Here is a 27,979-nt window from a genome sequence, read left to right as displayed (position 1 = left end):
TATCCCAGTCCAGCCAGAATACAGAGCATTCAAGCCTTAGTCTCCACTTTTCAACACCAACAGTCTCTCAAAGCAAGAGTGTTCATGAGATTAATAGGCATGATGGCATCTTGCATCCTCATAGTACCACATGCAAGTCTGCAAATGCTTCCGTTACAAGAATCTCTGGCACAACAGTGGAATTGGGCTCAAGGTCAGCTCACAGACCTGGTGTTGATAGGCAGCCGTACGCATCGCTCTCTGCAATGGTGCAACACCAAACACTTGACAAGAGGACGGCCGTTCCTCGAGCCTGTTCCACAAATAGTGCTCACAACAGACTCATCCCAAACAGGATGGGGAGCCCATCTCTTACACCGTACTACTCAAGGTCAATGGAACAACCAACAAAAACTGTTCCATATCAACAATCTAGAGCTGCTAGCGATATTCTTAGCCCTCAAAACTTTTTAACTTCAAGTACAGAACAAAGCTGTCTTAATTCCGGACGGACAATATGACAGCAATGTACTATATACAAAAACAGGGGGGGGGGGGGGGGGGGGGGGGGCACTCTCTGCACCTGTCCCAGCTCGCACAGAACTTTTGGAGATGGGCCATTCCTCAAAACATATATCTGTTAGTGGAACACCTTCCAGGAGTTCACAATCAGATAGCGGATCTGTTAAGTCGGCAGTCACAACAGATTTACGAATGGGAACTACATCCACAAGTTCTTCAGCCATTCTTCCAACGGGGGGGGCATCCACACATAGACTTGCTTGCACCCACGAAAATGCAAATGCCCAACCTTCGCCGCCAGGTTCCCACACCCACGGTCCGAGGGCAATGCACTATGGATAAACTGGTCAGGCAGATTTGCGTACGCTTTTCCGCCTCTCCCCCTCATTCCACGGTTGCCGTGGAACCATGGTTCCACACCAACCGTGGTTCACCACAATACTAGATCTCTCTCTGGTTCCACATCAAAAGTTACAGCTCACACCAGTGGTTCCCAAAGTGTGCGCCGTGGCACCCCGGTGCGCCGTGATGAGAAGCCTGGGGCGCCGCGCTGCTTCCAATCTTGTAATCTATCGCCTCACACAGCTGGAAGGGCTTTAAATTAATTCTGCCTGTTGAGCGTGCTGCACCGCATCGATCTGTTTGAGGCCCTGCTTCTGTTTCAAAGGGACCCTGTAGCTCTGGTTTCACATAACAGTTCAGCACAATTACACTTGGAAGTTAATTTGCCAAATTGTTAGTGAATAATTTACATTTCTCGGGCCTACAACTCCCAGAATGTCACATGAATATAGTTGCTTTTTCTTACATTAAAATCATGGAAGAACGTATCAATGAATGCATTTCTTGCGAACATTAAGAAAATAATTGAACTGTATGAAAGTGTGTTAAAAGCAAAAGTGCAGGTAACAAGCAGTATCTCCCAGAAAGTGAAATCAGTGGCTGGTATTCCGCTACAATCTAAAATAATGCATGTGGCAAAAGAGGGAAAACAATTGTTCCTGTAAATTTGCGGGATACTTGCACATTTGTTTTCAGCAAACCATCTGTCTCAAAATGTTTTAAAATTACTGGTGCACGCCAAACAAGCCCTTGATTAATGGTTCAATGCTTATTATCTTACATAAGGGTACACTTTAGTGTGGTGTCCATTGTTTGTACAATGATTCCGTGCACCAAGTTTTTTGTTCCGTTCTTTTTACCCACTCAGTTTAACTACCTTTCCAGGGGGCGGGGGGGACATGGGAGGGAGGGTTGGTGCTGCTGGGTGACTCTTGGAAAATGTGTCCTTGCTTTGCTGACCATGCAGAAAATCTTAGCAAAGATTAAAATATTTTTGAAATGGGTTTCCCTCTGTTTAACCTACCATCAAACGGAAGCAAAGTGTGAATGACACAACATACCAATGATTAAATATAAAAATAGCATTTAAAATCTAACTTTCCCATCATAAACCAAGGACCATTACAATTGCAAGTCCTTCAAGTAGATTTAATGTGGTTTTATTCTTTTAATAACAAACTCCAAAAAATGACTAATGGTGCCTACTGCAACAAACAAACCTCGTTCAGTTCAGAATCCGTCCTCTTGATCCTTTGCAGGTCAATTTTTTTCATGTATTGTTTTTGTTTTTGGCCCAACAAGCCCTTGCCGTGGGGTGCATGTCGATCATTTTTGGTTTATTTGTGTGTTTGCCAGATCAGCCTTCCCTTTTCAAATCACCTGCTGTAATGCTTGGTGTGTGTGCTCCACAGCATGTGCTGAATTGGTGTGGGTGTTGTTACATTTGCTGCAATGGTGTTTGTGTGTGTGTGTGTGTGTGTGTGTGTGTGTGTGTGTGTGTGTGTGTGTGTGTGTGTGTGTGTGTGTGTGTGTGTGTGTGTGTGTGTGTGTGTGTGTGTGTGTGTGTGTGTGTGTGTGTGTGTGTGTGTGTGTGTGTGTGTGTGTGTGTGTGTGTGTGTGTGTGTGTGTGTGTGTGTGTGTGTGTGTGTGTGTGTGTGTGTGTGTGTGTAGGGCTGTATAATCAGCATTTGAAACTATTGTTGTGTGGTTAAAAAAAGTTGCATGAAAACATATTTGGCTATTAATCTTGTATTGTTTCTCCCATAACAAGTTTTTATTAAACAACTGTTATCTTTTTATTTTGTTACAAATATAATTATAATACCTTCATTGCATCCCAATTAATTTAAGGAAGGCAACAGGAAGTACTCCCGAGGTCGGGCTTACATCCCCCCCCCCACCCCACCCGCCACCGGTAAAAAAAAATGGTGGGGAGCCACGGCCAACTGCCAATTAGGTCAAGGGAGCCACGGGTCAAAAAAGTTTGGGAACCACTGGCTCACACCCTCGCTGTTAACACAGAACCATGGAGAAATCAGACACCCAGACCCAAACCAAGTGAATTTTGCGATCTGGCTGCTGAAGTCTTAGAGTTTGGTTATCTTAACCTACCACCAGACTGTATGAATATCATTAAAGAGGCTAGGAAACCCACTACTAGAGCGTGTTATGCCCCCAAATGGAAAAGATTTGCACTATATTGCAAAAATAATCACATTGATCCACTGGATGCTTCCATCCAAAATATCATTTGTTACCTTTTACATCTACAAAGGTCTAATTTAGCATACTCTTCCATACGCCTACATCTTGCAGCAATTGCAGCCTATTTACAAAACAGGCAACACCTGTCTCTTGTCAGGGCCCCCGTCAATCAAAGCATTTATGGAATGAATAAAAAGAATAATCCCTCCCAGGTTGCCACCTTCTCCAGTATGGAACCTGAATCTTGTCCTTAGGAGACTCATGGGACCCCTGTTTGAGCCTCTACATAAATGTGAACTGCAATTTCTAACATGGAAAACTGCTTTCCTTGTTGCCATCACCTCTCTCAAAAGAGTAAGTGAAATACAAGCGTTCACTATACAAGAACTATTTTTTCAAATACATCCTAATAAAGTGGTTCTTAGGTCTAATCCAAAATTTCTTCCAAAGGTTATCACCCCTTTTCACCTAACCGATCTGTAGAGTTACCTGTGTTTTTCCAAAACCCAGACTCTGTAGCAGAAAGGGCCTTACACACATTAGATGTTAAAAGAGCTCTGCTATACTACATAGATAGAACTAAATCCTTTAGGAAGACAAAACAATTGTATCTGTTCGAGGCATGTGGGCTCTTGAATTCATATCTGTGCATAGATCGCCGCCTAGTGTTGGGTCCGGATGATTGCATATTCTTGTCCTGGAAGAGTCTTCGAAGTATCACAAGATAGGTGGCTCCTCCCCTGGACTACAGTGCGCATGGGCATCCTCTCCATCCTCAGATTGTTTTTTTCCGCCATTGGGTTCGGATGTACTTTCTTTACTCAAGTTCGGAAACTTTTCTAAAGGCCAAAAGGCCTTCGGGGTCGTCGGTATTGTCATTTTGATCGGTGCCGAGTACTTTGTTCCAGTTCTTTTCGAGCAGGACGTCGAAGAGAGCCGCGTGAATATTCGACACCAGAGGCCCGATCGCCGATGGAACGGAGCCCGTTCAAAGGATGCCCCTTTGTAATTCTAAGTACCCACACATCGATGTACACCCGGTGTGCAACAAGTGCCTATCTCAGGAGCACAATGAGGCCAATCTTTTTTTCAACATCTATATGGCCCCCCTCCTCGCTGTGATAGAATCCCATGGGATCCTCGTCACGTCATATGCCGACGACACACAACTTGTCGTCGCCATTGATAAAAAGTGTATGGACGCTGACTTGCGATTTCGCAATTGCCTCTCTGACGTCTTTCAGTGGCTGAATAATAACCATCTGAAATGCAACAGTGCGAAGACAGAAATTATACCACTGGGCAAAGATCTATCCTTTTGCCCGAAAGACTGGTGGCCCACAGGATCAGAGGCCCCACCCAGTGCTGTCTCTTCCGCACGGAACCTGGGCGTGCAATTTGACTCATCCCTCTCTTTCGATGACCACGTCAGGATCACTGCCGGACGCTGTTTTGGACTTATTAAATCCCTAAAGAAGTTCTTTGACTTCCTCCCCATCGCCGCTAGGAAATCAGTCGCGGTAGCCTTAATACTCTCCCGACTCGATTATTGTAACGGCCTAATGGCTGGAGTGAAAAAGTCCACCCTCAGGAAGTTACAGAGTATACAACATGCAGCCGCTAGACTGGTCCTGAAACTCCCTAGTAGGTCATCAGCTTCAGCAGCTTTAAATTCCCTCCATTGGCTACCACTCCACAAAAGAATCCTTTTTAAACTTTTGCTTACCGTTTTTAAATCCATGAAAAATATAGGTCCTCACTATCTTGCTAAACGCTTCACTCACTATAATCCCACACAATGTCTGAGATCCTCTGGGACCAATCTCACCACGATCCCAAGATTTAAGTACAAAACCAGGGGCGGGAAATCCTTCACCGTTTTGGCAGCAAGGGCATGGAATAATCTACCTGTTAATCTTAGATTAACTGAAAAGGAGAGTCTTTTTAGACAACTCCTCAAGACCTGGGTGTACCAACAACCAGACATTTCTGTACTGGCAGCTATTTAGACCCAGATTTTCGCCATGTATCACTCATCTCACAGGGGCATGCTCAGCGCCAAGATGCTCCTTCCGGAGCGAAAGTTTGCGCTCTACAAATACTCACAAATATCAAAAATAACTGCCTAGCTTGTGCTCAATTCAGGTCGAAGAAGACGCTTAGACTTCGACGCGCAGCGAGGCAGACGATGACGAGGCCAGCGCCCGACCCGGTGAATATCTTCGATGAAGAAGACTATGAGGTCGTCGAGACTGAGGATCCAGAACAGCAGTCTGATCCTGGTTCGGAGCGTGACTCCAACTATTATGGAGACGACTAAGAAAACGTCGAGGATGAAAACGTCGTCGAGGTAAGGGACGACACATCGGCCATCGGGGCCGTCGATGACGACTCGAGCGATGAACCAGGCCCAACAGTGAGTACGGAGCCCGAAACAGACACGGAAAGACTGCCAAGGGCTCAGGTCGAGGCATCGCCAAAAGGCCTTAGCCAAGATCATGACGAACATTCTATAGCCCCGCGTCTCGGCCCGGCTAAGAATATATCACACGAGCCATCGGTCGAACATTACCAGTCACTGGTTAAATCGAAACCGAAAGCCATGGAGTCAAGAACGAAACCAAAACTGCTGGTGACAGTCTTCGGATCGAAGAGTTCGGATCCATCGGATTCGACAAAGAAGAAAAGTGTCGACGACCCTGCGGGGTCACAAATAAGGCGTGTCGAACCGAAGATCGGTACGCTGAAGTCCATGACTAAAGTCAGGCATGTCGAACCGACGACGTCGACGGACAGCGACACAAATAAGGGACTCGAGTCTCGGAAGGTTCTCGATCCGAAGCAACGAGTCGACAGGCCACAGTTCGTCAAAGGCCTCAAGCCGAAGTCCAAGAGCGGCTCGAAGGAGCACGTTGAGTCGAGGCAGAAGAGCGCGCCTCCAACGCAACAGACGCCTAAGTCGACGCAAGGCCAAAAACATATTGGCGAAAAGACAAAGTCAGTCGGACCAATGACGACGCCAGCCCCAAAAAAGGTCAGTCAGTCTACAAAGACTATGCCACAGATAAAATTCGGACTGGCCACAAATGCACGTCCTAAGGAGCTCAATCCGAAGACGGGGATTGAAACGTCCAAGAAGGTGTCGATGGGTAAAAGGAGTCATTCTCTAGAAGAGGACATTGTGTACCAAGAGCCCTCCTATGATGAGCAGTCGAAGCTACATATCGACTCCGACTCTGGCAGTCTTACTATTTATCAGAGGAAGATCAGGTCAGAAAATCCTCTTGAAACATATAAAATTCCACTCAAGAAGAAAAGGGATTCTTCCACATCACCTGTCCTTTTTGAGACTGTAAGGTACCATGGCCAGGACCCCTCTGCATACTCACCCACACGCAATGATGAGGATATGGGGTATGACTACAATGAAGAATTTAATTACCCTTTGGACACGGATCAGGATGACCAGACTCAAGCCTGGACAGACCCTGTCGACCCGGGGGAGTCGCAGTCTATTCCTGACACTCCTTCTTATCCTGTCAAGACTTCGCCAACAGAGGATACAGCTGCATTTAACGCATTAATAGAAGGGGGAGCACACAATCATGATGTGGAAATGCATGCTGACCCAATTAAAGAAGACTTCCTATTTGACACTTTCTCCACTTCAGAGAAATCAGTCAAAACATTGCCAATGTTGAAAGGTGTCCTTAAAAACGCAGGAGACATTTTCAAGGAAACCACAAGAGCAAAGGTTGTTAACCCCAAAATCGAAAGAAAATACACACCGGCACCTGTGGACCCTACATATATTAAAGGACAGCTGCCATTGGACTCTTTGGTGGTATCAAATGCTCATAAGCGTTCCAACTCACAAACCACTGGTGATGCTCCTCCTCCAGACAAGGAGTCTTAAGATATTAGAAGCTTCTAGAAAACGGGTGGCTGCTCAAGCAGCTAATATATGGAGAATTTCTAATAAGCCCTATTAGCCAAATATGATAGGGCTCATTATGACACACTAGAGCAACTGCTACAACATTTGCCTGATGCCTACAAGGAGGGAGCAGAAACACTGATACAAGAGGGAAAACTCATATCTAACGCATCCATTAAATGTGCGCTAGACGCAGCAGACACCGCAACCAGGGCCATCAATACAAGTGTCATGCTCAGGAGACATGCTTGGTTATGCATCTCTGGGTTCAAACCTTAGATTCAAACCACATTATTAAATCAGCCTGTGAACCCTAATTATTTATTTGGTCCTGATGTGGACACAATATTAGAGAAGATTAAAAAGGACGCAGAGACAGCCAAGTCTATGGGTGCCTTGCAGTTGCAACAATTCAGAGGAGGCTCCTTTCGTCGCTCCGGTAACAGAGGATCTGCACGAGGCCAGGCATCCCAGCAGACTCCATACAATAAAGGGAGCACGCAGACCACCTATAATAAAAACAATAGAGGTGGATACCGTGGCAACAGCAACAAAGGCAGAGGACGAGGAAATAACACACCAGATCCTCCGCCAATACTAAACAGTGACGCCTTGTCACTGCCCCTAGACCATGTAACACCAGTCAGGGGACAATTACAACGGTTCCTTCCAGTCTGGGAAAGCATTACCACAGACAGGTGGGTGAGACAACTTATCCAGTACGGCTATTGTCTAGAGCTAACCTTCACTCCACCCAACATACCCCCAAGACACCGTCCTATGTCCGCAGAGCACATACACTTATTGCAGCAGGAAGTCATCAGCATGCTGCAAAAAGGGGCCATAGAACTCATACCTGTACAGCAACAAGGTACAGGGGTATACTCGCTGTACTTCTTAACCCCCAAAAAGGACTTGTCTCTCAGGCCAATACTGGACCTCAGGCCCCTAAACCAATACATCTTGTCAGAACATTTTCACATGCTCACTTTACAGCAGGTTCTACCATTGCTCAGTCAGGGAGATTTCCTCGCAACACTAGACCTAAAAGACGCATATTTCCACATACCGATACATCCAGCACACAGAAAATATCTCAGGCTTACCATACAGAATCAGCACTACCAGTTCAAGGTCCTGCCTTTCGGGGTGACAACAGCCCCCAGGGTGTTTACCAAGTGCCTAGCGACAGTAGCTGCGCACCTATGAAGAAAACATATTCACGTCTACCCCTATCTGGACGACTGGCTTATCCAAGCAAAGTCAGCCCAGCAATGTGCCAGCCACATGTCCCGCACTATTCACTTCCTACACAGCCTCGGATTCTCATTAAACTACCCAAAGTCTCATCTTCAACCCGCCCACGTACAACAGTACCTAGGAGCGACAATAGACACTCTGGCAGCAAAGGCACAGCCAAACTCCGCAAGAATCAACAGCTTTCAATTACTGATTCAGAAATTCAGACCCCAACACTCGCTCACAGCAAGGGTGTTTATGCAGTTCATAGGCATGATAGCCTCCTGCATCTTCATAGTCCCTCACGCGAGACTACACATGCCTCCGCTTCAGGAGTGCTTAGCACAGCAGTGGAACCAGGCTCAAGGACAATTAAAAGACCTAGTGTTGGTGACCGGTAGCGCATACAACTCTCTGCATTGGTGGAACCCGCAAAACCTTTGCAGGGGACGACCGTTCCAAGAGCCTGTACCAAAAAAAAAATTGTGCTGACGACGGGCGCGTCTCTCCTGGGATGGGGAGCGCATGTCCTCCATTACACAGTGCAGGGACTATGGACGACACAGCAAAAGAGGATGCACATCAACCTGCTGGAACTGATGGCAATCTTTATGGCAATGAAGGCGTTCAAAGTACATTTGTGCAACAAAGTCGTGTTGATCCGGACGGACAACATGACTGCCATGTACTACATACAGAGGCAGGGAGGGACACACTCTCCACAGTTGTCACATCTAGCGCAAAGCATGTGGAAGTGGGCCATTCAGAGGAACATATTCCTCACGGCGGAACACCTCCCAGGCAGGGACAACCAGATAGCGGATCTGCTCATCAGAGACATCCACCAAATGCACGAGTTGGAGATACATCCCTCAGTGCTACAACCGTACTTCCAGCAGTGGGGTCACCCAGAGATAGACCTGTTCGCCACAAGGGAAAACGCAAAATGCCAAAGCCTCGCCGCCAGGTTTCCACATCCGCAGTGTCAGGGCAATGCGATATGGATGAACTGGTCAGGCATATTTGCGTACGCTTTTCCACCAGCCCCGCTCATACCACTAGTGGCACGCAAACTACGACAACACTCAATGACCCTCATCGTAGTTGCTCCAACGTGGGCGAGGCATCCGTGGTACACCACGTTCCTAGAACTTTCCGTGGTGCCTCATCAAAGGCTGCGATTAACACCCAGTCTTTTAACGCAGAGCCATGGAGACATTCAGCACCCAGATCCGCAACAGTCGAACCTTGCGATCTGGCTCCTGAAGTCATAGAGTTTGATTATCTGAACTTGCCTCCTGACTTCATAAATATTATCAAGAAAGCAAGAAGACCTACAAGCAGAGCATGCTATGCGGCAAAGTGGAAATGATTTGTCATCTATTGTAACAATAATGACGTAATTCCGCTAGATACATCAACTCAAAACATCATATGTTATCTGTCACATTTACACAGATGCAAACCAGCCTACAGTTCCATACGTATACAATTTGCTGCGGTGGCAGCTTATCTTCAGAACAGGCAGCACCTTTCACTCTTCAGAGTACCTGCTATTGAAGCTTTCATGGAGGGACTCAAACAAGTGATTCCTCCAAGACACCCACCTTCACCTGTCTGGAACCTGAACGTGGTTCTAACCAGACTGATGGGACCACCTTTTGAACCTCTACACTCGTGTGAAATACAATTCCTAACGTGGAAAGTGGCTTTTTTAGTGGCGATTACATCACTTAGAAGAGTTAGTGAGCTGCAAGCCCTAACTATTCAGGAGCCATTCATCCAAATTCACGCAAATAGGGTAGTGCTACGTACAACCCCTAAATGTATGCCAAAGGTGGTATCCCAGTTTCACATCAATCAAACAATAGAACTGTCAGTGTTCTTCCCAAATCCAGATTCAGTGGAAGAAAGAGCTCTACATACACTAGACGGTAAGAGAGCTCTCTTGTACTATATAGACAGGACAAAACATTTCAGGAAAACTAAGCAACTGTTTGTTGCCTTTTCACCACAGCATAAAGGCAACCCCATTTCCAAATCGGGTGTAGCCAGATGGATTGTTAAGTGCATACAGATTTGTTATCAGAAAGCTAAACGCACATTAACAGTTCCCCCAAGAGCGCATTCAACACGCAAGTTAGGGGCATCCATGGCTTTCCTAGGAAACATTCCTCTAGAAGAAATATGTAAGGCAGCCACATGGTCTGCCATACATACATTTACCAAACACTACTGTGTAGATGTACACTCCAAACAGCAAGCAGCTGTAGGACAAGCTGTTCTCAAGACTCTTTTTCAGACTGCTGCAGCTGGCACGGGCAACCACCGCTAAAGGGGAGACTGCTATCCATTCTATGCACAGATATGAATTCAGCAGCCCACATGCCTCGAACGGAATATGCTACTTACCAGTATGCATCTGTTCTTGGCATGTAGGGCTGCTGACATTCATATCGCCCGCCCTCCTCCCCGGTGCCTTTCGCAGCTGTAGCACTCAGAAATAATCTCTAGCATGGACATCACTTACTGTATCATACTCCATCTCTGCCACAATGGCGAAAAACAATCTGAGGATGGAGAGGATGCCCATGCGCACTGTAGTCCAGGGGAGGAGCCACCTATCTAGTGATACTTCGAAGACTCTCCCAGGACAACAATATGCAATCATCCGGACCCAACACTAGGCGGCGATCTATGCACAGATATGAATGTCAGCAGCCCTACATGCCAAGAACAGATGCATACTCCTTTTATCCTCCACACAAAGGCAACTCTAAAGGTGGGAATGCCAGGTGGATTGTAAAGTGTATACAAATATGCTGTCAAAAAGCTAAACGTACACTAACATTTCTTCCTAGAGCACACTCCACTCGCAAACTAGGAGCCTCTATGGCTTTCTTCGGAAATATACCATTAAAGGACATATGCAAGGCAGCAACATGGTCTACACCACACACCTTCACTAAACACTATTGTGTTGATGTGCAAGCCAAGCAGCAAGCTGCAGTAGGCCAGTCTGTCCTTAGAACACTTTTTCAGACTACTCCAATGGATACAAGCGACCACCGCTAGGGGAGACACTACTGCACAATCGATGCATAGTGTACGATCTGCAGCTCATATGTCTTGAATGGAAAATGCTACTTACCAGTATGCATCTGTTCTTGGCATGTAGAGCTGCAGATTCGTACATGCCCTCCCGCCTCCCCGGACTTGTATCAATTCCAGTCCTCATCTTACTTAGATGTACACGCATGGACATCCTTTTTTTTTCTCTTCACTTATACTAACTCCATCATTTCCCATCATGGCGAAAAACTATCTAAGGATGGAGCCGATGCCCATGCGCAGTATTGTCCAAGGGAGAAGTCACCTATATCGTGACTACAAAGACTTCTCCAAGAAGACAAAGACCAGCAATCGTCCGAGCCAAACACCAGGTTGCGATCTAATGCTTAGTGTACGAATCTGCAGCTCTACATGCCAAGAACAGATGCATACAGGTAAGTAGCATTTTCCTTATTTATGCCCCACTGGGATCTTCACTTCATGTTTACTTTCCTTCCTGCCTCCCATGTCTCTGAAAACGTACTTCCTCATTGTGATTGCTTCAGCTCGCCATACACCATTGTCTTCCCAGACAAATTGCTGCTGGCCACTCAGACGTCCTTATGCTTAAGATTGTAACTCCCTTTCACATCTGCCGCTGTACCGGCATTCTTTGCTCCCATTCACCCCTTGAAAGAAGAGAAGCTTCATCTGTCAAGCCCTAAGAGGGCTTTACCTTTTTACATTCATCTCATCTGTTGGACCCCAAGAGGGCTTTGAATTTTTACATTGATCGTACCAAGGTCCTTTGAGTGAACTATCAGTTTAGGTGGGGTTTTCTGGAGCAAAGCAAGAGAAATGTGTGCAGAAGTGGACCCTGGTGAGGTGGATATTATTTTGCATTACGATCTGCTATGCACTGGCCAAGAAACAGTTCTTAGAAGAACAGAAAGCTCATCCCGCCAGAGTCAAGACTGCATTGATTGGTGCATAGGGTGCCAGACTGCAAGAAGGACATAGATGCATAAGTTCACAAAGCACTACTGCCTTGACAGCCAGGACTAAGCAAACCGGGCTGAAGACGGCTGGAATGCCAGAAACCGGTCCTCGGTAGCTTGTTTCCAGTCCAGGGAAGGCATGGCTTGGCAGTTCGGGCTGGACTGTTCCCATGAGGCACAGGGTCAGACTGATTTGCATATGGCCATGTCTGAACTGGGGTGGTGTGGAGTGCAAAAAAACGACGGATTTAGGCCCAGATCTCTGTACTGGGGTGAATGTATGACATTGTTCTGCATTCTGTCCATCAACTGTGGTTTTTGCATTTGTCACCCCGAGTGGGATGGGTATGCTCAGACGTGAGTCCCATGCACTCCACACCACTGGATTCAAGCAAACCGGGCGGAAGACGGCTGGAATGCCAGAAACCGGTCCTCTGAAGCTTGTTTCCATCCCAGGGAAGGCATGGCTTGGCAGTTCGGGCTGGACTGTTTCCATGAGGCACAGGGTCAGACTGATTTGCTTATGGCCATGTCTGAACTGGGGTGGTGAGGAGTGCAAAAAAACGATGGATTTAGGCCCAGATCTCTGTACTGGGGTGAATGTATGACATTGTTATGCATTCTGTCCATCAACTGTGGTTTTTGCATTTGACAGCCAGGACCGGCAGGATGAACACTTCGTCTGGGTCTACCAAGGGTTTAGTCAATTGTATATGTTGCTGTTAATTCGAAAATCAACATCTGCCTAGGGCCCATTCACACAGATTTAGAGAAGAAAAAAAATGATTCCATCGGATGAGAGAACATTTTGTTCGAGGCACGTGTAGCTGTAGATGCACATGCTGTGCATAATCCCTGCCGAATAATTGCAAGTTGTTTTTCATATTTCAGAAGAAACTGTGAAATATTTTCCATGTTTCACGGTTACCTGCGAAACATTGGTTTTTATACCACTGCATTTTGTGCAATGAAAGATGCTTATAACACACACAGATGTGCGCAGACTGGTGACTGCGATCAATGAGCTTTAAGAAATCAAGTGAGATACAGTCTGTCATGAAGGGGCGGCCTGCATCAACATGTGCAACATTAGATGAGTACAACATCAGCAATTCCACATCCTTCCATTTACTCTCTTTAAGGCTCAAAATGTTAATTTGGTTGAGAGGCACTTGCCTTCGCACTTGAGTTACACAAAGGGGACTTGCATAAACTTACCCAAGGTGAAGGCAAACCACCTGAGACCCAAAGTATTCTTCAGAAGATGAAAAACTGCTCTCCCAAAAAAAAAGAAAAAAACGACAATGAATGTACGTGAAATCCTGGAAAGGGGATCCTGCCCTCGAGCGCAGGAAAGGGTTTGTCTAAGGGTGCTCCGATGCTGCCTGCTATTCTCTCTATACAGCCGTCCTCTCCTCTCCTCTTCCCTGGGCTGCCAGGGACGCGACTGTGTGTTGTAGTGTAGTTCCTATATTCCCAATAGGCTCTGCGCATTGGAATAATACAAACAATAGTTTAGACGCAGGACTGAGGTCGACTAGGTCTCTACTGAATATGTTAGACTTGATTAGGTTTGCCAGCAAGCTCTGAGGACACTAGAAACTTTCTCGAATGAACAGGAAGAAGTTAACTTTCCTCATTAGACAAGAAGGGATTAGTTTCTGACAACGGCATAAACATGACAACTTTGCTCCCTCCAGAATAAGGAGTATGTTTCCAGAGTCGTGTGAAAACAATAGATAGCTATTTCACTCAGTCAATAGTGCATGCTTAGTTTTACCAGAGTGCAGAGAAAGAGAGACTGGCGTTTTCAATAAAAGTTGTTATTTATTGAGCAGTCTTCTTTCTCATGCAAGAAAAATGAATTGCCACAATTGCAATACTTACCATAAAGTAAAGTGCGTACAGTAAAAAGAGTATTATGAAATAATACTGTAAAAGCATTTATATGGTTTCTGAACCATATGATACTTAAAACGGATAAAATATATACAATACATACAATGATAAAAGTTGACTAAACGTACTCAACTGGTGCTTCTAAACTACGCCTACCCCAGTGTACATAACCTAAGCCGAGTACGTGGGAAGGAGTAAGTGAGCTGCAGTTTAAGTTAAGTTAGTTTTGCCAAGAATCTGAATCAAGATACACTTCAAGATACTTAGTATTGTCCACAAGCTTCTTATGGGAACTGGTCCTTCTTATCTAGCAAAGAAACTGGTTTTGTATAATCCTTCCAGAGTTTTAAGATCCAGTTCTAAATGCCTCCTGGTCCAACCAAGGGCCAGAACTACGAGAAATGGATGTCGGGCCTTCTCCTATATAGCCCCCCTACTCTGGAATAAACTGCCCCTTCATCTCTCATCCATTTCTAACCACTTGGCCTTTCGGAAGGGTCTGAAAACATGGCTCTTCCCTAACTAACCAGTGTCACCTTCCTTAACTCAGGGTCGTTGTCTCTTTCTGCTAAGCGCCTTGAGACCTTTTTGGTGATTCGTGCGCTATATAAGAACTTATGACTTAAGAATTCTCGAAGGATCTAATCAGCTCCGTACCTTGGTTTTAGAATGAAGGAGGTCTTGTATCTCTTGCTCAGGACTCGATTTCCCAGCAACCCGCAAGGATGACTGGAAACACTGGAGCTGGATTTCTCGGCAGGAGAAAAAACAGCTCTCAGTTCGTCAAATGGGAGGGTCGGCTTCCTTCGGCACTCGCATCAGCTGGGCTTTGGGCAAATAGATAGCCGCTCTGCTCCAAACCACTGTGTGTTTGCTTAAGGCAAATGCTGGTATATTTATACCTGGAAGGTGCCGTGTTTGATATAAGGTTGGACAAAAGACGTCACTAAGAACTGTCACTAAGAACTGGCAGTTCTTTCAGGACTCTCAAGAGTTCTAGGACAAATCAAAACAGAAGCAGGGGGAATTCCCGGGCTGCTGGAGGTTTTGTTTGTTTAAAGAACGCGTTGTACTTTCTAAGAGTCTAGGGAAGGAGCCTTGCCGTATTTGGACTGCATTGGCTATGACTAAATATGGATATGATTCTTATGCCCTTATAAGGATATGATTTGAATAACCACATAAGGGCATAAATCAGGAATATTTAATTAGGGTCCTAGATACGTTCACAACAGCGTATGTGGCAGTTACCATTGCCCAGCTGCACAGTGCACTGATTCTCATCTCACTGCTGGGTTTGCTTTTTTCACTACTCAATGAGTCGCTCTCACTTCCTTCCAATTCAGGTGACTAAATGACAACCGCAAGTTGTTCGCACGCGATGCTCTGTTTATCTTTGGACGGCGCTTGCAGGTAGTAGGCAGCAGATGGTGCTGGAGGGCCAGAGAAGAGTCAGAAATTTAGGAAGGGAAACACAGTGGCGAATGTCTTCAAAAGACTGTCGCCGAGTTCTTAATTTGTACAGAGGTCTCAAGTGGCGTACGCCGCCTGTCATTGTTGGGGACATGGTTTTGTTACCATCACCATACTTGGACCCAGGGCAGAAAAGAGAAAGAGAAATTGGAAGACAGAAAGAGAGCAGTGATAACGACCCTGAGTGGCAGATGGACTGACAGGGCAAGGTAGTGGAAGAATGAGGCACGGTGTGCAATCAAGACTAGTGGTATTCAGGAGTGATGGGCTCATAAGAAAATCTTTGACCCCCCTTGGACTTTTTTTCATTTGCACATATTAAGCGCTGAATTAACCGTGTGCTTGCTTAACAGCTGCCGAGTCGTCACAGCCCCATCTCTCCACATAACCACGACTTCTTACACAGAACTATCTGTTTCTCTTCGTCCAAAACTGCCTAAGCTCTATATCACGCTGCGTTTAGGCAGGGTGCGCCCTCGTTTGTGTCACTTTACACAGTTGTGTCGGCTGACGGTTTCAACTGAATTGCTCATTTATGATAGACTTATAAGTTTTGGTGTTAGTGATACAAAACATATACCGTATTTTCCGGCGTATAAGACGACTTTTTAACCCCTTAAAATGTTTTCAAAAGTCGGGGGTCGTCTTATACGCCGGAAACCAAATTTTTACGAGTGGAAGCAACGCTCCACTGACTTTGAATTTGAAGCAAAGATTAAGTAGAACCAAGTCAGCACCCACGAACCTCCGTATGCGATTTTATATAGCGCGGACTTTACCCGAAGGTGTCTGCGCGCTTCACAATAGGACCGGTAATGATACATGAAGAGAAAATTACCGGTACAACAGAACAAATAACAAATACAAACGTTACCGGTACATGAATCAAAAATTGTGCACAGTTACTTACAGTCCCGTAGTGCCGATGGGAGAGGGTCTCACGGGGCATTTCGGTTTTCTCACTGCGTGTTCAGCCTAGAGACACAGCGGCATATGCGCTGATCTGGCGCCTCTCTCTCCTTCCGATGTGGCCATAAACCTCACGTTCATCGGAAGGAGAGGAGCGTCAGTACCCTACGTCATCTCCTCAGTTCATGGGCATTGAAAGGGGACTGCAGAAGGTTCCCGCTGGCAATACAGTACCGGTACATAATGTTTGGAAGTGTTGGAAGTGGGGGTAGTCTTATACGGCGAGTATAGGACGAAACCTACATTTAATCAAGAGAAGGAGGGGGTCGTCTTATACGCCGGGTCGTCTTATACGCCGGAAAATACGGTATGTATTATGCTGAACTTGAAATGGAAAAACAGAAGTGCAACTGACGGTACTCTCTAATTACAAGTATTGCTGTTCTGTTGTTAAGTGCCGATGCTCTTGCTCTCTAAATAAACAAGTTTGATGAGGAGAGGAGGAGGCAGCTGGGGGAGGGGAGAGAGCAGGGGGCCTGCGCCTGTTTTCCTTGTGGGAGTGAGCAATGGGCACCATCTGTGTGCAAGTTAATTACAAACAGATTGTTTCAAAGCTCGCTCCCCCAAGGGAATCGCCAAACGTGCATGCGTTGCCATTGAAAGCAATGCAAAGCGTGCACGTTTTTGAATGAAAAACCGAATCGATTTCAGGAGGTCTCCTCATATCCAGCGCATGCGTGCTGTGTAGGCGAAACCTAAAGAAAACTGGCTTATTCTGTTCCTCAACACAACAAAGTGCTTATCGGAGGCTTTGCTGATCAAGATCAAGGCCGGCAAAGATGCACTCCACACCCAAATTAAGGTCACAGTCTTCAAGAAAAAACTAGATGAAATAAACAAAGAGATTGGTGAACACAAAGACTACCTCATGCACAGTAAGATCAGCAAACTACATTAAGATCTGCAGAAATCCCATGTGAAGGTATATCTGTACACCAAAGATGACTACGAGAAACTATAAGATTCAGAAGCAGAGTCTTCAAATAGAAGTGATTCGTTGTCATCTTACTCTGATCAAGAAGAGTGGTTCAGCGACAATTCAACCAAGAGCTGGCGAGGGGAACAATGGTGCAGAAGATATCACAATCCTACTTAAACTCAACCACCTATGTTACACTTTCAAGGTCCCCCACAATTCCAATACCAAATCCAACAATATTTTTTAGGACGGGCGGCAGACCAGGAAGACTGGGCAGACAAGGTGCAAGGAGAATCCAATGGGACGACGAGGGAAGGAGTGAATACAATGAGTCAAACAAGGGACCAGCAAGCAGGCCTGAGCGGCCTGTAGACCTTGTAGTTAACATCACAGATTAATTACTTGCACCCAGTGAACTAGCGGCCCTGAACATGTGTCTTGGGTTCGTCCCTACCAACAATATGGACAAATTTAAGACCAGATGCGAATTGACTGATTTATTCAGGAAAATCAGAGTGAAATCTTTTTTCCTAGGAATCCCCATGATAGAGACAGATAACGGATACACGAATATGAGGAAGAAACCTATATGTCCCCAGAGGTAATTGCTTTTGAAGAGGCAGTGATCGAGGAGGTGGAAAAACTAAATGAAAGGGGAGACCTCGTCAACAACCTTAGCAAAAGTGAACAAGAGGCATTGAAATCTATCAGCAAGAAAACCAATCTAGTGATCAAACCAACAGACAAAAGCGGAGACACTGTCATTCAAGAACAGAAAAGGTGAAGGGAAGCCTGTCTCAACCTATTGTCAGACACCAGACAGTATACCCCATTACAAAGAGACACGGCCAGACATCTACAATGAACCGTCAAGACCATTGTGAGAGAAGCCAGAGAAAAAGGATGGCTATCAAAAAAAAACATGAGTTTCTAAACACCCCTGAACCAAGAACTCCTCAGTTCTATACAATACCCAAAATCAATGAAGGAAGAATACCCCCACCCGGCAGACCCATCGTGTTGGGAGTAGGTTCTCTTCTCAAACCACTCTCTCAATACACTGACTGGTTTCTATGCCCTTTGGTCACCAAAATCAAAACCTGCATTAAGGATAACAAACATTTTCTTAGCATCTTGATTGAAGTGGAGTACAACCCTACACAAGAAACCATGACATACCTGGACTTGAAGGCACTGTACATGCATATTGGACAGGATGAAAGCCTTTGTGTAAAAACCAACATACTACAGACCCAAGATTGGCCTTGGCAAGCACCGATCAAATGGATTATGACATTAGAACATCTAGCACTGACAGAAAACCTATTCAAATTTGAAAATCACATCTATCTACAACAACACAGAACAACCATGGGCAGTACATTCGCCCCAAGCATAGCCTGCCTCTACATGAGCTGGTTCGAGGAAGAGAACATCTGGATGAACAACCCTTACAAAAATGAGATACGCCTGTGGCGTCGCTACATAGATGACATCCTGGTAATATGGCACGGGATGAAAAGCGCACTGAAGGATTTAAAGTATGGCTAAACCAACTTAATCCATACCTATGCTTTACTATTACATCTAGGGAAAAGCAACAGGAATATAACCCGTAGACCAGATTGAGATCTGGGTGTACATATGTATAAACCAAACAATATCTCAATTGGATTTACTTGCGCAAATGATAAGTTATGATAAGTCATAAGTAGGACTGTTAGCGCTCTAGTTCTTTAGAAGACTCTGGGAAGCTGCCGTAGAACACAAAGAAATCAACTGACAGTCTCTGCCCTTGTTGGATGTACATGTTTTACTGAGAATTTCAGACATGACTGAGAAAGGTAATGTGAATTTACAGAAAATATGGTCTCAGTTTAGCTTATAGATCACCTTCCAAACCTCTGTGGGAAAAGCATGAGATAATAGTTTTCTCTCGAGCAGGTTTCTTGATATCCCAGAAGAAGGCTTTTTCACATGGTAAAATCACCTTAGAACACACCACAATTCCTAAAATGAGCATGGTACCATAAACAAATGATGTATAATGTAACTAAAGTCTTAAAACCTTCTATTAACTCAAATGCTTTTTAATGAGGTGCTATCATGTATATTGGTTCCAAGATGGCTGCCAACTCTTCTTGGATGAAGTGCTGACAGCCAATCAGATCTCATGATGAGATGTGTGGTTAGGCTCCGCCCAGATATATATGTATTTTTTTTCCTTTAATATCTAAAAAACTACTGAACAGATTTACACCATTTAACAAAAAGGCACGACTCTGAACCAAGATCTACCTTTTTGCCAAATTTGGTGTAATTCCGTTCAGCAGTTCGGGCTGTAGCTGCGATTAAAGGTCCCTATGGAAAATTGCATGGGGAAAACATGAATTGGGACCCCCCCTTTTTTCTCAACTCCCACTTGACGAATCACCCTGAGACTTTCAGGATAGGAGCTGACCAGAGTGCCCGACCAGTTATGAAAATTTCACGTAGATTTGTCAACCGGCGCCAAAGTTATTCCAAATAGAATGTTGCGGATTTCCTATGGATAATAGGTTCTAACTATAACTACCTACAGGCGACTGCCAGTAGGTAAGATATATGTCAATTGCGAACCCTCTAATGGCCGAAGCATCTAATATTAGGGAGGTTTATTACCTCACTTGATTACTATTGATGAGTGCTTTCGCAACTGTGGTGTTAGCAGAGTGCTAACTCACTTCGTCAGGAGTTCGGCGTTGCGTTTACACCTGCTGGGGCCCCCTTCTCTGCTGTAATATGGGCTCTCTGTCCTGGCCTCCATTTAGAAGCGTTATGTCCTCAACTACGTGGCCGTTGCTCCTATGGCTAATGAACTACAGGAATGCCGGACGTTGTAGCTCCAATGGCTCCATCTAGTTCATAGCATTATAAACTACAGTCACCCTGGGTATTGTTAAAATGTTCTTGATTTGTGTCATGTGCCGCTAATGTGCTAAATAGGGGTTGGCTTAATCTCGCCCTCTGTCTTTTTTGGTCTTTTTTTATTTTGTGTGAAAGGTGGAAAATAAATGCATAGGCAGCTCCTTTGCAAGAATTGAGAAGGAGCACCTGCCTTTATTTTGATTTGACAATCAAGACTGTGTGTTTGTATGTATATATATCTCAAATGGGATTTTTGTCACCAGCTATGTTTCTATTATGTTTGAATTGAGGTTGTCTCTGTTATTTGAATACGACTAAAGATGTTTCTTTATATATATCTAGGTACTTGATAAATTGTTTTATGTTTATTTTGGGGCAACTGTGCCCATAATGCCCTCTTTGCTTTGTTTTATTTGGACAAGTGTATGGTGTTATGGAGGGTTAAGAATTCTATAGAGAGATACATATTTCTTCATAGAGATTGATTGTACACTGAGGTACTGAGATTTTGCTCGCTATACTTTTTAATCTCCAAAAAGGACAGGTGTTTCAGACCAATTTTGGCACTCAAGCCCTTAAATGAATACATTCTCTCAGATCACTTTCACATGTTCACTCTTCAGGATGTCATCCCCCTAGTACAATAGGGCGACTTCATGGTCACACCTCAACCTCATTGGTGCCTGTTTCCACATTCAAATCCATCAGACATTATCTATTTAAGGTACTCCCCTTCTGAGTCATCACTGCACCCAGGGTTTTTACCAAATGCCTCACGGTAGTGGCTGCTCACCTCCGCAGACAAGGCATCTACGTCTTCCTCTATCTGGACGACTCATCAAGAGTGCCACTTGTCAAAAATGCTACAAATGCACTCAGATCACTGTCAATCCAATTCATAGATTAGGTTTTACTATCAGCTTCTCAAAGTCCCACCTCCGACCCGACTAGATTTAACCTTATCTGAGGGCAATTCCCCAGTGGCGACTGGTGACATTTGAAAGTGTTGAGACGTAAAATTTCGGTATTACTTTTATAAAGTGAGCAATGCGAGCAAGCTTCATGGACAAACGTGGGATCCAGACTGGATCTTCCTTAAGATAATTTTTTTTTTAAAAAGATTGCCAAATGGTGCTTTTTCATGCAAATTAATGTAGATTTTTCTAGTATTCATGACGGAAAATCTTAATTTTATTAAAGACACGGAGGCGAGTATTATGCTTTCTTATCTTGCTTTAATTACACACAGCAGCCAAGATAAGTAAAAAACTACAGTTCCCAGAGGGCCAGGGGACAAACTGGGCCATGGGACTGAAAAAACGTGAGAATACATTAGCCAATGACAATGAACCTATCAGATAAAGACCCTAACTGACTGCGCAGCTTCCTCTTTTCGCTGGCGAGCAGATCAAGTATAGTCATTAAACAAAGGAAAAATGAATAAAATTAAGGATATAGCCAAAGTCCAGGAACATAAGTCTTGTATCAGGGGAATCCAAGGAAGAAGACCAAACAGGAGTCCAGGAGGAGGATCCGGGAGCATTGGAATTGGAGCACTCGAAGGAGAAGATCGAAGAAGTTGAAGGGTAGATCTTCTAAGATGAAGCCGGTGGCAAGGCTGGATTCGCTGTAGGGAGGGAGAACAAAAGTTAAGAAATGTTGCGGCGGGATAATACTCGCCTCCGTGTCTTTAATAAAATTAAGATTTTCCGTCATGAATACTAGAAAAATCTACATTTTATGGCAAGACCGGAGGCTCCTATTATGCTTGTTTAAAGCATATTAACAATATCAGAAGCCACAGTATGAACAGGTTTACAATAGAACATGCGAAATATGCTGTCATTTGACCAGTCTGCTGATCTCAGAATGTCTTCCAGACGAGAGCCAGACCAAAAGGCTGTAGAAGCCATGGCTCCCCTGGCCGAATGAGCCCCGAAAACGGAGACATCAATTCCGGCAAGAGACATGACCCAACGGACCCAACGGGCCAGAGTAGGAGAAGAGACAGGAAGATGGGGTTTACGAAAGGAAATAAGGAGTTGAGAAAGAGAGGGCGTTCTGAGATCAGCAGTTCGGTGTTCGTACACTTTTAAACATTGTCCCACACACAGTTTGGGATGAGCTGGAAAATAAGGATAAAACACTGAATCCAAATTAGTCTTAGTACGTCTGCGTATCTGAAACAGCACACCTGAAGGAGAATATTGGCGAGCAGAAACATCTAGAGCCTTAACATCAGAAACTCTTTTAATGGAAACTAGACACAGTAACATGGTGAGTTTAGCAGATAGCATTTTTAGTGAAAGAACAGCATTGTCTGGCCAATCATTAAACAATTTAAATATCACTGTAACATCCCATAAAGAGGTATACTTAGCCAACGGAGGTTTCGCACAACGGACACCCTTGAGTAGACGACAAATCATAGGGTGAGCACCAACTGGTTTACCATCGATTTGGGAATGGTATAGGGAGATGGCAGAGTGATAGAGATTGATGGTGCGGTAAGCCTTACCGGCACTGGCTTGTGAACCAAGGAAATTAATTATGAAATTCAGAGAGGCTGAAATGGGATCGAGGTCCCTTTCCAAACACCAGCTTGTCCAAAGAGACCAGGCGGATCTGTATGCTTTGGATGTTCCCGGAGCCCAAGCTTGGTTGATGAAGATCGAAGCCTCTTGTGAAATGAGGACGTCAGAAGGGGAAGGCCGGAAACTTTCCAGGCCGAGAGTTGCAGGGAGGAGTCGAGAATGAGACTGTGTTGTTCGCCCTGAGGATTGAGAAGTAGGTCCCCGAAAGAGGGAAGAAGGACCGGGAAGTCCACTGCCATCTCGAGAAGAGTCGGAAACCAAACCTGGGCTTGCCAGAAGGGGGCAATTAGAACCAGGGACGAGGACTGGCGGCGAGCCTGAGAAAGAACCCTGTTGATCATCAGAAAAGGAGGGAAGGCATAATGAAGATGACGAGACCAATCCTGCAGGAAAGCGTCTGTCGCCAAGGCCAGGGGATCCGGGCGCCAACTGTAGAACCGGGGCAATTGGGAATTGAGACGGGAAGCAAAAAGATCGATCGAGAAAGGGCCCCAAAGATGGGAAAGAGAGAGGAAAACGGATGGACAAAGCTTCCAATCGCTGGAATCTCGAAGAAATCTCGAGTGCCAATCCGCCACGCTGTTGAGATCTCCAGGGAGATACTCGGCAGTCAGAGAGAGATGATGGGCGAGGCAAAATTCCCATAGACTCTTTGCCAAGCCCGCCAGGGGTTTGGACCGTGTTCCGCCAAGATGGTTGATGTAGCGGACCGCAGAAACATTGTCCATGCGGAGGAGAATAGAACAGTGAATCCTGTTTTTGGAAAGGCTTTTGATCGCAAAGGAACCTGCAAGCATCTCTAAACAGTTGATGTGCAACTTTGACTCCTCTGCGGACCATGAACCTCCAGTCGAGATTGGTCCACACCGGGCGCCCCAGCCCGACAGGCTTGCATCTGATTCTAAGACTAGATCTGGGGCCGTGGCGAAGATAGTGCGCCCGTTCCACGCATCTAAATGGTCTATCCACCATTGAAGCTCGGTGCGGGACTCTGGGTCTAGTGCCACGAGATCTGAATATGCAAGGCCTTGACGAAGATGACGGATTTTTAGGCGCTGAAGAGCACGATAATGGAGAGGGCCCGGAAAGATGGCCTGAATGGAAGAGGAGAGAAGGCCGACAATCCGTGCAAGAGATCGGAGGGACAAAAGAGAGGACTGAAGAACAGATAGGATCTCCGCTTTGATCTTGGAAACCTTGGAAAGAGGGAGGCGAAGGGACGCTGCAGCAGAGTCCACCAGGAACCCCAAGAACTCCGTGTTCTGAGAAGGAGTCAAAGACGACTTGTCTTTGTTGATGAGAAAACCTAGATCTAGGAGAAGGGACTGAGTCAAAAGAAGGTCGGAGAGGAGAGACTGTTTGTCCGAATTCATGAGAAGGATATCGTCCAGGTAAATAATTAGCCTTATGCCAAGAGATCGAAGATAGGCGACCACTGGTTTCAAAAGCTTTGTGAAGCACCAGGGCGCGGATGATAGGCCAAAGGGAAGAGAGGTGAAACAATAGTTGATACCTGTCCACTGGAATTGAAGAAATTTCCATTGAGAGTGATGGATGGGGACCGTGAGGTATGCGTCCTGAAGGTCCAGACGGATCATCCAGTCGTTGGGACGAAGAGTGTCCCTCAGATGTAAAATGGTCTCCATTTTGAAATGGCGGTAAACCACAAACTGATTGAACCATTTCAGATTGATGACTGTGCGGAGCTTCTTGTTTTTCTTTTGAACAAGAAAAATGGAGCTTAGAAAGCCTGAGGAGTCGAAGGGAAAAACTTGAATTGCTCTTTTGAGGAGAAGAGCCTCGATCTCGTTTGAAATTTGAGATGCCATCAGAGTTGAAAAGACGAGAGGGGGGGAAGAGAAGTTTGGACGGGAGGGGAAAGGAACTCTATCAGGTAGCCTTGTACCGTGTTTAAGACCCACGGATCTGAAGTGAGGGTGCACCATTTTTGAAGAAACAGTTTTAAGCGACCCCCCACAGGAGGGGAAGAAGAAAGGCTTACCTTGTTGGTTGGAGTTTTGACGATAGTTTCGTTGACCTTTGCCTCTGAAGCCACGGCCACGTTGGGGATAGAATTGAGGCTTGTAGTCCTGGTTGTTGTTGGACGAACCTCTGGAGCCTTGGTTGTAGGCACGGCCGGAAGAGCGACCCCTGCCTCTGCCGGCCCGTCCAAAAACCCGAGGGGCGAAGACCTTCTTTACTGTTTGTTGGGCTTTGTCCAAAGAAGCAAAAGTAGAAACAAATCTACTAAGGTCACGAACCAGAGAATCTCCAAAGAGGAGACCATTCGCCTTGGGGCCAGGATCCATGGGAGCCAGATTTGAAAGTTTAGGATCCAATTTGATTAAGAGACCTTTACGGCGCTCATGAGTGATTGCGGAGTTAGCATTTCCTAGAAGGCAGAAGGCGCGTTGAGCCCACATGGAAACATCTTCTGCAGAAAGTTCAGAACCCTCTAAGCGGGCAGCTTCCGCTAAATCAAAGATACGGGCAAGAGGGCCCACAATATCCAATAGTTTGTCTTGGCAAGTGGTCCAAGCTTTATCCACGCCTCTGCGGGGGTCCTTGCCGAACTTGGAGAAGAAAGTGAGGAGAGGTTGGTCGATGGAAGGGACCATCGTAATTTTGTCTGGAAGAGAAGGCTTAGGACATTCAGATTTAAGCCTGGCTCTTACCGGTGCTTCCAAAGGGAGACGCAGCCTGGCAGAGATATATTCTCCCACATGGTGAGAAGGGAACCATTCGGTAGAATTAGGGTGACGAATAGTGGAGGGATCAAACATGGGAAAACCCTCCGAGTCAAAAACAGGCTCAAAAGAAAAAGAATCCAATTTGGGAGATTTAGCAGGGGGGGGGGGAAGGGTCAGTAGTATCAAACAGGTCAATCAATTGGTCAGCGTCATCGAAATTAGCATCATCATCATCGTCATCTGTGTCCAATATAGTGGAAATTACCAATTTTCTCCTAGGAGACTCTGCATGTTTCTCTTTTTGTTTGCGTTTACCCTCGGAGCCAACAAACCCCTCCTTAGAAGGAGGCCTGGGAGGAACAGAGTCCTCAGTCAAGTGCGAGGAAGACTCGCTAATCACAGACGCTTTTTTAGGGGCACGAGATTGAGCAGAGAATTCCACTTTTTTCTTTCTGCTTTCCCCCGCAGACTGGGCCAACATTTTGGACATGATGCTTAACATTGAATTTTCCATGTTTTTTGACATTCTCTTCATAGAGACTTCCACAGCTGTTTCCACTGAATTATTAATGAATTTATTTAAATCCCTTTTAAAAGTATGAGATTCCTGGGAAGGGATTTCCTCTGAGGAACTATCGCGTTCCATAATTAGGCTGTCAATAGAGCCAAAAATATCACCCAGGAGGTAGGCGAGGGTTAATAGACAGAGCGGGGGCGTGTACAAACTGTGGGCTGGGCAGAGCGTGAAGCGACGTCTTCACACGGAGCTCCGAAGGCACAGAGGCTGGAGCACAAGGCGGAGCAGCAGTCACACGCAGGACGGTGACCGGGGAGCGAGAGAAACCCAGAAAGAGGTTAGAAGGCGCGCGAAGACGCGCGCGCTAAGACGCTACCAAGAGCGTCTGAAAACGGTGGGGGAAGGGGGGGGAGAGAAACGAAGCACCGGAGCTTCGAGTAGCTACGCGCGAATAGCGCAAAGTACTAGCGCGAGGGCGCGCTAAACAGGCACAATGCAAATATAGCACAAGCGGTCACAATAAATGTAAACAGAGCATAAAAGTACTGAGAGCAAAGATAAAGGCACTTATCTGACTGCGAGCAGCAAGAAAAGAGGAAGCTGCGCAGTCAGTTAGGGTCTTTATCTGATAGGTTCATTGTCATTGGCTAATGTATTCTCACGTTTTTTCAGTCCCATGGCCCAGTTTGTCCCCTGGCCCTCTGGGAACTGTAGTTTTTTACTTATCTTGGCTGCTGTGTGTAATTAAAGCAAGATAAGAAAGCATAATAGGAGCCTCCGGTCTTGCCATAAAATTTAGTGATCATGCAAGGCTTACAAAGCAATGGTCTGGAAATATTTAACACATTAAAAACTGCCCTATATCTTACTGCACTAACATGTTTAACAGTAACTGTAATGTGCAAATTGTACAACCCAGCAACTTCAGCCTTTTAAAGTGTGTGCTTGCCCAGTGTCTTGCACTGCACACAGCATCAACTTTGGAAGAAAATGCTCTAACTAGGCTTCGGGAAGAACCCACAGCTTCTGATTGCAATCAGTCATATAGAAATATGAGAAGACATGATTTTAAGTGGGATGAAAAATATGGGGGCTCTCTAAAAAAGAACATTTAAGATCACTTTCTGTGATTCCTATAGTGTGTTACCACCAGTATTTTGGTTTCTCTCTCAGATGTAATTGCATCCAGATATATAACACAACAACTGACCTACATCTAAAACCTGTATGTACGATCAGCTTTGCCAATCGTTATCAGCTGTTAGATGAGTAAAAACAAGGATTTGTTCTAAATGATTAATCTTCAAAATGTTTCATTTTTGATATTTCAATAGTATTGAGGCCTGTGAAAGGAGTTTGGCCTTCAGTTATGTGCGCTTCATGTTAGATGTGTATGTCCATTTTCTCTGCACATCTCGTCTATCTGCACATCTTCAACCACCTATTTTTCCTCTCCAGCAGCCTCTGTTCACTCTTCACTGAATGCACTTCCTTTCATCTCCCTCACTTCACCTCTTCCAAATATACACTGCACTCACTCACATTTAAGCAATGTATTTCCTTTTGTTTCTTCACTGTAAATATTTTGCCATCTGTGCACCCCCTTTACATACATTTTCACCTAATCGCAATTACAACTGACCATTGTTCTGTGTGCTCTGCAGAGAGGCCAACCCACTGACAGGCACTTTGCTTTGGCATCCGCGTCAACGCTCTCAATCAAAGCCCCTCATAAACA

At 45.3% G+C, this 27,979-nt stretch overlaps 2 protein-coding genes across 5 annotated transcripts in view; one reads left to right on the top strand and one right to left on the bottom strand.

Annotated features, from left to right (window-relative positions):
• The window catches only part of OPTN (optineurin), a 543,667-nt gene that overhangs the window by 403,576 nt on the left and 112,112 nt on the right, over positions 1-27,979 (top strand). The window lies entirely within an intron of this gene.
• Positions 18,605-26,370, bottom strand: LOC147751508 (uncharacterized). The gene is made up of 3 exons (XM_086954932.1): positions 25,990-26,370; positions 25,037-25,844; positions 18,605-18,633 (listed from the first exon to the last, which is right to left on the bottom strand). The coding sequence occupies exons 1-3, from the start codon at positions 26,368-26,370 to the stop codon at positions 18,605-18,607; spliced, it is 1,218 nt and encodes a 405-aa protein (XP_086811058.1).

The sequence above is a fragment of the Lissotriton vulgaris genome, chromosome 1_1 (genome assembly GCF_964263255.1).
Source record: "Lissotriton vulgaris chromosome 1_1, aLisVul1.2, whole genome shotgun sequence".
In the NCBI taxonomy this organism is placed as follows: Eukaryota; Metazoa; Chordata; class Amphibia; order Caudata; family Salamandridae; genus Lissotriton; species Lissotriton vulgaris.
This window is presented reverse-complemented; position numbering and strand designations above follow the sequence as displayed.

Coding starts and splice junctions, on each gene's coding strand:
- LOC147751508 (XM_086954932.1), bottom strand. CDS start 26,370: ATGGAACGCGATAGTTCCTCAGAGGAAATCCCTTCCCAGGAATCTCAT. Junction 25,845..25,989: donor AGTCTCCTAGGAGAAAATTG/GTAATTTCCACT, acceptor TTTTCTTTTGAG/CCTGTTTTTGACTCGGAGGG. Junction 18,634..25,036: donor TCAAAACTCCAACCAACAAG/GTAAGCCTTTCT, acceptor TCCTTAATGCAG/GTTTTGATTTTGGTGACCAA.